Below are 11734 nucleotides of genomic sequence, written 5' to 3'. Positions count from 1 at the left end.
TAGCTCACATTTATTTCAACTTTTAATATTAGAAATGTTTCGGGTCTTTAGAAGGTTGGTGTTTTTGTGACCAAATATGCGCCCTGGGACCTTCACTCTTGTTTCCATCCATCAGCCTTCAGGAGAGTTGGTGTTGTTCCCTAGCATTTCCCTTGGGCTCTTGGAGACAGACCCTACTGGCGGCACTCAGTGAGGACCTGCTGTGTGTGCTGAACTCAGGGCCGTGCTCCCCCGGGGGCGAGCCTGGGACTGGACGTGGGGTCCATTGTCCCCTGGGACTGGACGTGGGGTCCCTGCTCCCCCGGGGGCGAGCCTGGGACTGGACGTGGGGTCCCTGCTCCCCTGGGGGCGAGCCTGGGACTGGACGTGGGGTCCCTGCTCCACTGGGGGTGAGCCTGGGACTGGATGTGGGGTCCCTTGTCCCCTGGGACTGGACGTGGGGTCCCTGCTCCCCGGGGGGCGAGCCTGGGACTGGATGTGGGGTCCCTGCTCCCCCGGGGGCGAGCCTGGGACTGGACGTGGGGTCCCTGCTCCCCCAAGAGGAAGCCTGGGACTGGACGTGGGGTCCCTGCTCCCCTGGGGGCGAGCCTGGGACTGGACGTGGGGTCCCTGCTCCCCTGGGACTGGACGTGGAGTCCCTGCTCCCCTGGGGGTGAGCCTGGGACTGGACTTGGGGTTCCTGCTCCCCTGGGACTGGACGTGGGGTCCCTGCTCCCCTGGGGGCAAGCCTGGGACTGGACGTGGGGTCCCTGCTCCCCTGGGGGCAAGCCTGGGACTGGACATGGGGTCCCTGCTCCCCCAAGAGGAAGCCTGGGACTGGACGTGGGGTCCCTGCTCCCCTGGGGGCGAGCCTGGGACTGGACGTGGGGTCCCTGCTCCCCTGGGGGCGAGCCTGGGACTGGACGTGGGGTCCCTGCTCCCCTGGGACTGGACGTGGGGTCCCTGCTCCCCTGGGGGCAAGCCTGGGACTGGACGTGGGGTCCCTGCTCCCCTGAAGGCGAGGCTGGGACTGGACGTAGGGTCCCTGTTCCCCTGGAGGCGAGCCTGGGACTGGACGTGAGGTCCCTGCTCCCCTGGGGGCGAGCCTGGGACTGGACGTGGGGTCCCTGCTCCCCTGGGGGCGAGCCTGGGACTGGATGTGGGGTCCCTGCTCCCCTGGGACTGGACGTGGAGTCCCTGCTCCCCTGGGGGTGAGCCTGGGACTGGACTTGGGGTTCCTGCTCCCCTGGGACTGGACGTGGGGTCCCTGCTCCCCTGGGGGCAAGCCTGGGACTGGACGTGGGGTCCCTGCTCCCCTGGGGGCAAGCCTGGGACTGGACGTGGGGTCCCTGCTCCCCTGAAGGCGAGGCTGGGACTGGACGTAGGGTCCCTGCTCCCCTGGGGGCAAGCCTGGGACTGGACGTGGGGTCCCTGCTCCCCTGGGACTGAACGTGAGGTCCCTGCTCCCCTGGGGGCGAGCCTGGGACTGGACGTGGGGTCCCTGCTCCCCTGGGGGCAAGCCTGGGACTGGACGTGGGGTCCCTGCTCCCCTGGGGGCAAGCCTGGGACTGGACGTGGGGTCCCTGCTCCCCCAAGAGGAAGCCTGGGACTGGACGTGGGGTCCCTGCTCCCCTGGGGGCGAGCCTGGGACTGGACGTGGGGTCCCTGCTCCCCTGGGGGCGAGCCTGGGACTGGACGTGGGGTCCCTGCTCCCCTGGGACTGGACGTGGAGTCCCTGCTCCCCTGGGGGTGAGCCTGGGACTGGACGTGGGGTTCCTGCTCCCCTGGGGGCAAGCCTGGGACTGGACGTGGGGTCCCTGCTCCCCTGGGGGCGAGCCTGGGACTGGACGTGGGGTCCCTGCTCCCCTGGGACTGGACGTGGAGTCCCTGCTCCCCTGGGGGTGAGCCTGGGACTGGACTTGGGGTTCCTGCTCCCCTGGGGGCAAGCCTGGGACTGTACGTGGGGTCCCTGCTCCCCTGGGGGCAAGCCTGGGACTGTACGTGGGGTCCCTGCTCCCCTGGGGGCAAGCCTGGGACTGGACGTGGGGTCCCTGCTCCCCTGGAGGCGAGCCTGGGACTGGACGTAGGGTCCCTGCTCCCCTGGGGGTGAGCCTGGGACTGGACGTGGGGTCCCTGCTCCCCTGGGACTGGACGTGGAGTCCCTGCTCCCCTGGGGGTGAGCCTGGGACTGGACGTGGGGTCCCTGCTCCCCTGAAGGCGAGGCTGGGACTGGACGTGGGGTCCCTGCTCCCCTGGGGGCGAGCCTGGGACTGGACGTGGGGTCCCTGCTCCCTGGGGGCGAGCCTGGGACTGGACGTGGGGTCCCTGCTCCCCTGGGACTGGACGTGGAGTCCCTGCTCCCCTGGGGGTGAGCCTGGGACTGGACGTGGGGTTCCTGCTCCCCTGGGGGCAAGCCTGGGACTGGACGTGGGGTCCCTGCTCCCCTGGGGGCGAGCCTGGGACTGGACGTAGGGTCCCTGCTCCCCTGGGGGCGAGCCTGGGACTGGACGTGGGGTCCCTGCTCCCCTGGGACTGGACGTGGAGTCCCTGCTCCCCTGGGGGTGAGCCTGGGACTGGACTTGGGGTTCCTGCTCCCCTGGGACTGGACGTGGGGTCCCTGCTCCCCTGGGGGCAAGCCTGGGACTGGACGTGGGGTCCCTGCTCCCCTGGGGGCAAGCCTGGGACTGGATGTGCGGTCCCTGCTCCCCTGGGGGCGAGCCTGGGACTGGACGTGAGGTCCCTGCTCCCCTGGGGGTGAGCCTGGGACTGGACGTGGTGTCCCTGCTCCCCTGGGGGCGAGCCTGGGACTGGACGTGAGGTCCCTGCTCCCCTGGGGGCGAGCCTGGGACTGGACGTGGGGTCCCTGCTCCCCCGGGGGCGAGCCTGGGACTGGACGTGAGGTCACGCAGCGGGTCCATGTTTAACTTTCCGAGGAGCCTGCGCACGACTTTCCACGGCAGCTGCAGCGTGTTACATGTTTGCCGAGGGTGCCCGTTCCTGCCGGCGCGTCTCTGCCGTTCCTGCCGACAGCCGGGGGGTGGGGGTGGGAGGGTGGGGGGGGTGGTGCAGTGGCATCTCGTGGGTTTGCTTCATTTCCTAGTAACTAACACTGTTGAGCGTGCAGTTTCTCGCAGAGCTGGCTTGTTTTTGAAGGTCCCCACACGGAGAACGAGGAGCGTGTCTGGGACAGAGGGTGACAAGCACAGGCCTGTGTCTGGGCCCAGCCGGCCTCTCTATTTGCAAGTTTCCTGAGCTACTGTTCCCAGCCTCACTGCCTGTCAGAATCACATGGGGAGACCATAAAGTGAAAGGCCAGCCGCCCCCGACCCTGTCCACAGCTTCTGGCTCGAGCAGCCCAGTGGGGCTGGCACTGCTGTTTTGGGGGCTCCCTGGGTAACCCCATGCAGCCGGGCGGGAACAGTGGCTCTGAGCAAGCCCCACCCGCCAGCATCACTGTCACCCTGCCAGCTGGCGTATAAGGCTATGCTCCTCCAGGGCCTTTGGGGGGCACAGGGGGGTGACAGATGTGTGACATCATTAACCTACCACATCCATTTACGAACACTTTCATCACCCCCCTTTAGCTTTCGCCCCCTAACCCTCGCCGCTGCCCCCAGCTCCCGGCAACCGCTCCCCCGGCAACCGCTCCCCTGCTTTCTGTCTGCGGCATCCCCGTTCTAGACGTTTCATGTCCACGGAACCACGGGACGCGCGGCCTGGGTCGGCCCCTTTCACTCCGCATCCTGTCTTCTGGGCCCGTCCCTGCTGTCTGCTGTGTCCCTGTGGGCTCCTTGTTCTTCTTCATGGCCGAGTGCTGTCCTCTTCCTGGGCCGCCACCTTCTGCTTGCCCGTGCTCCAGCGGGGGACCCTGTGGCGTTGCCATGTCTCGGCTGTTGGCAATGGCGCTGCTCTGAGCACCCGTGTTTGCGTCACTGAGCGTGACTGTGTTTGAGCCACCGTCAGAGGCACGTCCTTGCTCGGCCTTGTCCCGTTGCTGGGGAGGCTCAGCTCGGCTCATACCTTCCAGGAAAAAGAGACTGGGAACCCTGAACCCCACGTCTTTTCACTGGAAAACATTTTATTCCGATGCTTCCACGGCCATTCAGTGTTTTTTTTTCCATGGAGCTAATGTTTTGCAGCCTTAACCCACTTGGAGACTCAAACTATCTCTGAAAATCATCTCGCCCCAGGACCTGAACTTGGGCCAACTCGTCCTTTGCTCCGGCCCCTGCTCCAGAGCCTCCGATGAGCTCACTGATGGAGCGACAACAGCGGCCGGGACCCCAGCGCCACCCCTCCCTCGTGTTGTTCCCTCCATCACATTTCTCACGCCCCCTCGGGGCTTGACCTGTGCCAGGTACCACTAAGCCCTCTGGAGGAGGTGACAAGGGACGTCCGGTAGGGATGCTGAGATGGAGAAACCAGAAGCCGTCTGGTCCGCGGGAGCTCAGTTAAGAGGAGCAAGGGCACCAAATTCAAAATAAACAATGAGAATGCGTGCCAAGTTCAACACTTCCCAGAGCGCACCCTCGTGTGGGTGACGGGACCAGGTGTGAGGGCACGGAGACGCGGCATTGAGGGACACTAGATCTCCAGGGGACAGGTGTTCCCTTATCAGTTCTCTCAAGCCTTCGGATGCAGCGTGAGGAACGTCTCAGTAGAGCACAGAGCGCCCTCAGCTGAGACGTGGTTGGTGTGTCTCTTCCATCGTGTTACAAAGGAGCAGAAGCACACAGACCCTTCTGTAAAAAGCAACAGCAACACCAGAAAGGCCGACACAGACCCCAGCCTCTGGCGGCACTGGCAGCATTCCTGCCCTTCCATTGTACTGACTTGACTTACCGCTGGCTTCTGATGGACTCATCTCGCCGGCTTGTTTCTTCCATTTACTACTGTTGTGGCACAAAGCGTACTTTAAAAATAAATATACTTGAGTTTTTAAAAAGTAAGTTCATTTGAAGGAAAGGACGAAGTGAACAAAGAGCGGGTAGCCAGCAGATGTGGCCACACGGCACAGGTGGTGCCCCGCTGGCCCGGGAAACACACCACGGATGTGTGGTGGGGGCGGAGGACCCGGGGACCCAGGGACCCAGGGACCCAGCTCTGCTGCGGAACGCAGGAGAGCATCGCTAGGGAAGCAGAGTGGTACTGAGTTCCAGAATGGTAGCGAGCAGCTTACAGATGGAAGGGTCCTAGCCACCGCTTCTGTCTGTGGGGGCAGCTGAGGCCCTGACGCATTGGGGGGCCCGGGGAACCAGCACTGGGGTCGGCGGCTTTGTGCCCGCTGCCATAGACTATCTTAGTCACGTGTCATCTCATGCACATCACGGCAGTCTCACGTCCTGGGACATCCACTTTTGCCAGCTGGTACCCAACAAAAGAATACATTTGCTTCTGGTAACACAACTAACAGTACCGGGCGTTGCACGGTTCCATCCCCACCGCTTTGCAAAGCGCCGCGGGTGAGGCTCATTTGTGAAGGAGGCTAGAACTTTCTGGAAGACAGACAGTAATATAATAACCTAGCTGTGGCTTCTACAGCTGGCTGTTGTGTGGCTCGTTAAGTAGTCCCAGCCTTCCTTTCAGGCACGTGGTCGCTAGGGCGCGTGTCCCCGGCCCCGCAGAGTTTGGGGATGACTCAGTGTGTGGAGGCGGATAACTGATGCACTTGGCACAGTGCGCCCAGGAGGCAGCCGTGCCCGGGACGTGTGCCTGTTCCTGCTCTGCTCCGCCAGAGGGCGTGCACCCAGTCAGCAGTTGGACACTTGTGTTCTCCCCGGGTGTGCACCCAGTCAGCGGGTGGACACTTGTGTTCTCCCCGGGCGTGCACCCAGTCAGCGGGTGGACACTCGTGTTCTCCCCGGGCGTGCACCCAGTCAGCGGTTGGACACTTGTGTTCTCCCCGGGCGTGCACCCAGTCAGTGGTTGGACACTCGCGTTCTCCCCGGGCGTGCACCCAGTCAGCGGTTGGACACTCGTGTTCTCCCCGGGCGTGCACCCAGTCTGGTTGGACACTCGTGTTCTCCCCGGGCGTGCACCCAGTCTGGTTGGACACTTGCGTTCTCCCCGGGCGTGCACCCAGTCTGGTTGGACACTTGCGTTCTCCCCGGGCGTGCACCCAGTCAGTGGTTGGACACTTGTGTTCTCCCCGGGCGTGCACCCAGTCTGGTTGGACACTTGCGTTCTCCCCCTATTCGGGGGGTCAGTTATGAATAAAGCCACTGCACAGAGTGATCTTTCAATTCAGACTGCTCTTAATATAAAACGGATTTCTCCAGTGATCCGCAAGGCCTTGTGCGAGCGGGCACCTGCCGCTGACCACTCTCGGGCACGCCCCCCCTCCCGGCTCCCCTGTCAGTAAGCCAGGAGTTCCTGTCCCCAAGGCCTTGCACTTCCTGTTTTCTCAACTTTTACCTGGTCCTTCTGGTAACTGGCTATCAGATCCAATGCCGCCGCCTCGGGGTCTTTCCCTGACGTCGCTACCTGAAGCCACCTTCCCCCGAACTGTCCCCTCACCTTTGTGTCTTTCCGTCACGGCGCCTATCGCAACCCACCATCATTTGTTTGCTTGCCTCTTTCTCTTGCTCCTGGGATGCAAGTTCTAGGAGGGGAGAGGTTCTGTGCGTCTTGCCAAGGTCTCAGCACATCCTGCTACTTCATAGGAATGTTCTGATGGAACGATCAGATGACTGAGCAGATACGGTCGCAGAAGCAGCCTCAGCGCGGCTTACGTGGGTCCTGGGAGCCAGGGCACGTCGCTGGCACTCGTGTCAGCCATGGGAAAGTGATGTTGAACAATGAGACCATCGGAAACTCCTGTTGATTCAAAATAATGTTTTGGTTATGGGGGGCCATAAGGAAAGGGTGAGCAGACGTCTGTCTTACAGATACCAAACATTCTACAGGTTTGGCTTCCAATTCTCTTAACAGGAAAACACAGAAAAGTGAGTGGCAGTTAATGTTTTAAGAGGTACCTGATTTTATCCCTTGAAAGTTCTTAGAATTTTAAAGACCTATTACTGCAAAATAGATATAGCCTTGTTTATGTTTCCCTCAGACCAGTATTCAAAATTAAGTAGGGAAGGACATCACCGCTGTGTGTGGTCTTGCACAGAAGGGCGTAAAATACACCGGCGGGTGTGAATCTCACTCTTACGATAATGGTGTGTGTGTGATGACACAAAGAACATTCGGAGCTCTGGTATATCATGCTGTGAGCCCTAGCTTTATTTTAAGTGATGAACTCTTGAAATGGACTTTTCTAGAACAACAAACAAAAGTGCTAATGTTTTATGAAAAGACTAACAGACCAGCCAGGAATCGCTGACTGTGTCTCTAAGGTCCCCGTCAATAGCACAGCTAGAAAAGAACTCACAAGAAGCGTTGTGGGCCCTGGCCAGTTGGCTCAGTGGTAGAGCGTCGGCCTGGCGTGCAGAGGTCCCGGGTTGGATTCCTGGCCAGGGCACACAGGAGAAGCGCCCAGCTGCTTCTCCACCCCTCTCCCTCTCCTTCCTCTCTGTCTCTTCCCCTCCTGCAGCCGAGGCTCCATTGGAGCAAAGATGGCCCGGGTGCTGGGGATGGCTCCTTGGCCACTGCCCCAGGCACTAGAGTGGCCCTGGTCGCAACAGAGCGACGCCCGGGAGGGGCAGAGCATCACCCCCTGTTGGGCAGAGCGTCGCCCCCTGGTGGGCATGCCGGGTGGATCCCGGTCGGGCGCATGCGGGAGTCTGTTTGACTGTCTCTCCCCATTTCCAGCTTCAGAAAAATACAAAAAAAAAAAAAAAAGAAGCGTTGTGACTTCTTGAATACAGTGAACTGACGTGGTTTGAGCAGCATGTTGGACAGCACTCCCCAGACCCCTTATGAGGTACTCAAACACAGGAAGTTTGACGTTGCTCCCACATAAACCAGTCTATGCTCACCCGACCCCTCCACAGTATTATTGAGGACCTGCTGCGGGCCCCAGGTCCTTGCTTAGGTAAGGTTAAGAGAATTGGAAGCAGGTATGTTCTCTGGCTCCCTAGAGCGTATAGTCTGAAGTGATTGCAAGGACAGCCCACCCTGGCCTGCGGGAAGGGGCCAGCAACTCGTCTGCTTTGGTCCGGCTTTTTTACAACCTCACTTAGACGTGCTCACGGAAGCCGCACGTGGCTCACGTAGTCATCGGCCACCTGGGTCCATAACGGAGGCTTCTGAGAAGTGGATCAGTTTAGCTCTCACTCGGGAAAACGTGTGGGTCAGAACCCACCACTTCCTGTGGACGTCTGGCTGAGTGAGGGGAGGGCCCAGGAGACGGGGTCCCAGAAAAACAGCCCCCCCCCCCCGACAACGAGTGTCTGAAAAAAATACCCATTGCTTTTTTCCCTTGGCCTTTCTCAATGTGAACCTCTCCCTACTTGGCTGGAGAGAGCGGGCTTTTCTGGAGAAAGAGAGGTCACAGTTGTTGACAGAAGGAATGCAAGAAAAGGAAGAGTTATGCTCAGGGTTTGACGTCCAACGCTGTGTCTTGTGAAGATTTTTATCAATTATTTTATCTCCTCAGTTAGCATTATCGGAAGCCAAGTTTGTAAGCCGCAGGGCTCGGAGCTGGCCCTGTGTGGAGGGGGGTCCCTGTGCCCTTGGGACGTGCTGCTTGTGGCTCAGGAACCGGACACAAGGCAGGACGTGGCTTCCGAACGTGTTTCCCTGTGACCCTCGGCATTCCACACGTCATCCAGAACACGCATCCGCAGAATCAAAACAGGTTTCACGAAGCAGTGCTTAGTCTTGCTACAGGTGGTGGTTTGTTCACTTTTAAAATGCTGTTTTTTTCATTAATGCTGGTCGTGACCCACTTACCCCACTCCATTCAGCGCCGACGGGTCATGACTCACAGCTTGAGCAACTCTGAGGGGGAGGACTTGGCCCGGGGGACGAGGGAGGGGGCAGACAGGTGCTTGTTTCTCTGCTCTGTCCTGAGACCTGAGACAGGAGAAAGAAAAATGTGACCAGAATGAAGGGGGAGGCCAAAGGAGGAGGAGGCACTTCTGCCCCAGGTCCCCATAGGACCCTGCAAATAGGTCGCCTGCCTGTGCACTGGATCAGGCCACACAGAGGGAGAGCGGTGGTCCATGGTCAGGCAGAGGGAAACGCAGCTTCTCAGCGCTGCCTCCCATTCTGTCTCCCTCCCTGTAGTGCGCATGCGCACCGCAGCCTGGATCGTCCCTGCCCCAGGAGGGACAAGGAGACCCCGCAGCCAGAGATGAGGGGGTGGGGTTCTAGCTGCCGAAGTTGAGCTGAGCTGTCAGGGAGAGGGACCAGGTCCAGGGAGACGGGGTCACATGTTCCTGGAGAGTGCCAGCGAGGTGAGCAGTAGCGGGTGGTCTAGGGACACCTTCAGAGAGACCCGGGCACTCAAGACACCTGCGCCCACCTCACTCCCTGTGGCGCTGCCTTGGAGGGGAGCTACTGGGCGGGTGGGACACGGAGAAACCGAGCCCAAGTTCTTTTCTCAAAAGAGGTAGAAAATTGCCTAGAGAAGTTGTTAGAATCATCGTATTAGACCTAAGTCTAGTCTCCGTCCCTCCACTTTTGGTTTGCACCACATGGGGGTTCATGCAGATAGTAACTTCTAGATAAACTGCTTTGCCCACATGAAGGATGCCGGTAACCAGAGCAAGAGCCCAGCTACTGTCCGGATGGCCCCATGTTGCCCCGAGTCAGTCCATGCAGTGCTGGTACAATGTTTAAAAGTGTTGGCTGGTGGATGAGGAGTCCCGATTATAGTATTCGTCAATTTCTGTGGTGTAAACAACCCCACCATGGCCAATGTCAAGTCCCCAGTGAGGTCACTGAATGCAGAGCTAGGAAGCTGCTGGGCCTGTCCAGCTGCCTGGGGCACACCAGGCCCTCTGTCCTCCCCAACCCCCACCCCAACCCCCACCCCCACCCCCAGCCTCTGCAGGTCATAATGCAAACCTGCCCCTGTGACCGGGGCTGGGTAAACTTTCCAGCCAGGAAAACTCCCTCACCAGGCCCGGGGCTGACAGACCCTGCAGGTAGCCGCCCTCCGGATCCCAGATTCCCCGCTTCCTCCACTCATGCCTCTCTTCCCGGCCACCCCAGGATGCACCCACCCACTCGCCTGCCCAGACAGGCCCCTCTTATGTCAGAGCTAGCCCAACTGACAGAATCAGAGCACACCAGCCCTGGGGGGAGCGCCAGAGGTCATTGTGGCCAGCCCCCTGTCTGCAGGCGGGTCTCCCCGCAAATGGGCCGAGACAGAGCCTGCCTCGCGCGGGGCCCTTTGCTCCGAGCGCCCCCGAGCAGCCGCGTAAAGTTTTGTGCTGACTCCGTGGAGCGCGGTCGGTGGCAGCACGCCGCCTGCTCATAAGGGAATCATTAGTAGGACGCAGCGGTGTGCGAAGGCCCGGAGGCCTGTGGCAATTAATCACCTTTCCTCCCCCGGCAGCGCCAGCTGTCTCAGATGCAGCCATCCTCGCGGTAGCCCTTTAATTGCCCCAGGAGGAGGCAGGTGGGTGAGGGGCCACCTGAGCGCGCGCCCACCCCCGCGCATGCTCGCCTGCCATCCTCCCGAAGCAAATGTAAAATAAAAAAATTTTCCCCAAGTATTCAAATATTTCTCACTTACTTTCCAGAGTCTGTTATTGGTGTAAAGGTTGAAGCTCAGGCAGCTTAACTGTTATGTGGAATGACCTTTAGTTTTAATATTAATATAGGATCGTAAAGTCTGTGCGAATCACGGATGCAATTTCAGTGTTCATAGGAAATGCCACGCGCTGAACCCGCGGCAACTTTTCTCCCCCCCACCCCGCACCTACCCTCCACTCCCCACCCCTGGTCCTCGGTAGGCAGGCTGCAAACTGGGGGAATTAATATGCGTCATTCTCCTCGCCCCTCTATTTACTCAGAGCCGGTGGCCGGGCAACTTTATCAAGAGTAACATTATCAAGAGCTTTCCTGCCGGCTTCTTTATCATATTCACCTCCGCGTCGGCTCGACACTTGTCAGTGTCAATCAAATCGCAATAATACGCAGATGATTTGCTCATTTGGTTTAATAAAATCTTTCTGCTTATTTGCGCTGCCTCCATTACAGCCCATAATTGCCGCGCGGCGCTGGAGAAAGGCAGCCAGTTGCCTGGGGGATGAGAGGAGGCGACGGCTCTGTGAAGGGCCTGTTTCTTCGCCTCGCTCTTCCCCCCCAGTCACTCACTCTCCGAAAATTAATATTGTATTTGAATCCGGCCCTGCTATTCTTATGCAGGCTAACATTGTTATTACTTATTATTTGGATGTGAAGTCATTTATTTTTAGTTTTATGTCCAAGCTGTCAGGCTAAATTTCATTGCGAACTGCCACGTACAATTTTTAACTGCCATCCCCAAACGAGGTTCCGACTCTCAATTATGGAGGGAGCTCGTTCAAAGGGCCGTCCTGGCAGGGACGTGCGGCTGGAGGCCCCGGCTTCCAGGCAAATCAAAGAGGGTCTCCGGGGGAGTGTTTGTGCAGAGAGGGAGGCGCACAGCCTCCGTAGTTGGCAACCACCTTGATGGTGGCCGGACACGCGGCGGGCATGAGCGCGCGCTGCCTTTGGAGAGGGGCAGGTGGGGGCCGTGGGCCGGGGGAGGAGGGCTTGCCGGGAAGGTGTCCTGCGATGCCTGGGCGTCGGGCCTGGGGCTGCTGTTGAACCCCCTCAGAGAGGACACAGCTGGGGAAAACCACTTTACTTTTAAAGTTGTTCACGGTCGGGCTTT

At 59.7% G+C, this 11734-nt stretch overlaps 1 protein-coding gene across 1 annotated transcript; it reads right to left on the bottom strand.

Annotated features, from left to right (window-relative positions):
• Positions 1-215: 215 nt before the first annotated feature.
• Positions 216-3534, bottom strand: LOC136381430 (collagen alpha-2(V) chain-like). Its single transcript, XM_066350172.1, has 3 exons — positions 3526-3534; positions 2443-2999; positions 216-2382 (listed from the first exon to the last, which is right to left on the bottom strand). Exons 1-3 carry the CDS (start codon positions 3532-3534, stop codon positions 216-218), a joined length of 2733 nt encoding a protein of 910 aa, XP_066206269.1.
• Positions 3535-11734: the final 8200 nt, after the last annotated feature.

Source organism: Saccopteryx leptura, chromosome 9 (genome assembly GCF_036850995.1).
Source record: "Saccopteryx leptura isolate mSacLep1 chromosome 9, mSacLep1_pri_phased_curated, whole genome shotgun sequence".
NCBI lineage: Eukaryota > Metazoa > Chordata > Mammalia > Chiroptera > Emballonuridae > Saccopteryx > Saccopteryx leptura.
This window is presented reverse-complemented; position numbering and strand designations above follow the sequence as displayed.

Excerpts from the sequence above, each read along its gene's own strand:
- LOC136381430 (XM_066350172.1), bottom strand. Across the intron at positions 2,383-2,442 it reads GAGCAGGGACCCTACGTCCA|GGGAGCAGGAACCCCACGTC; the intron begins GTCCCAGGCTCG and ends GCTTGCCCCCAG.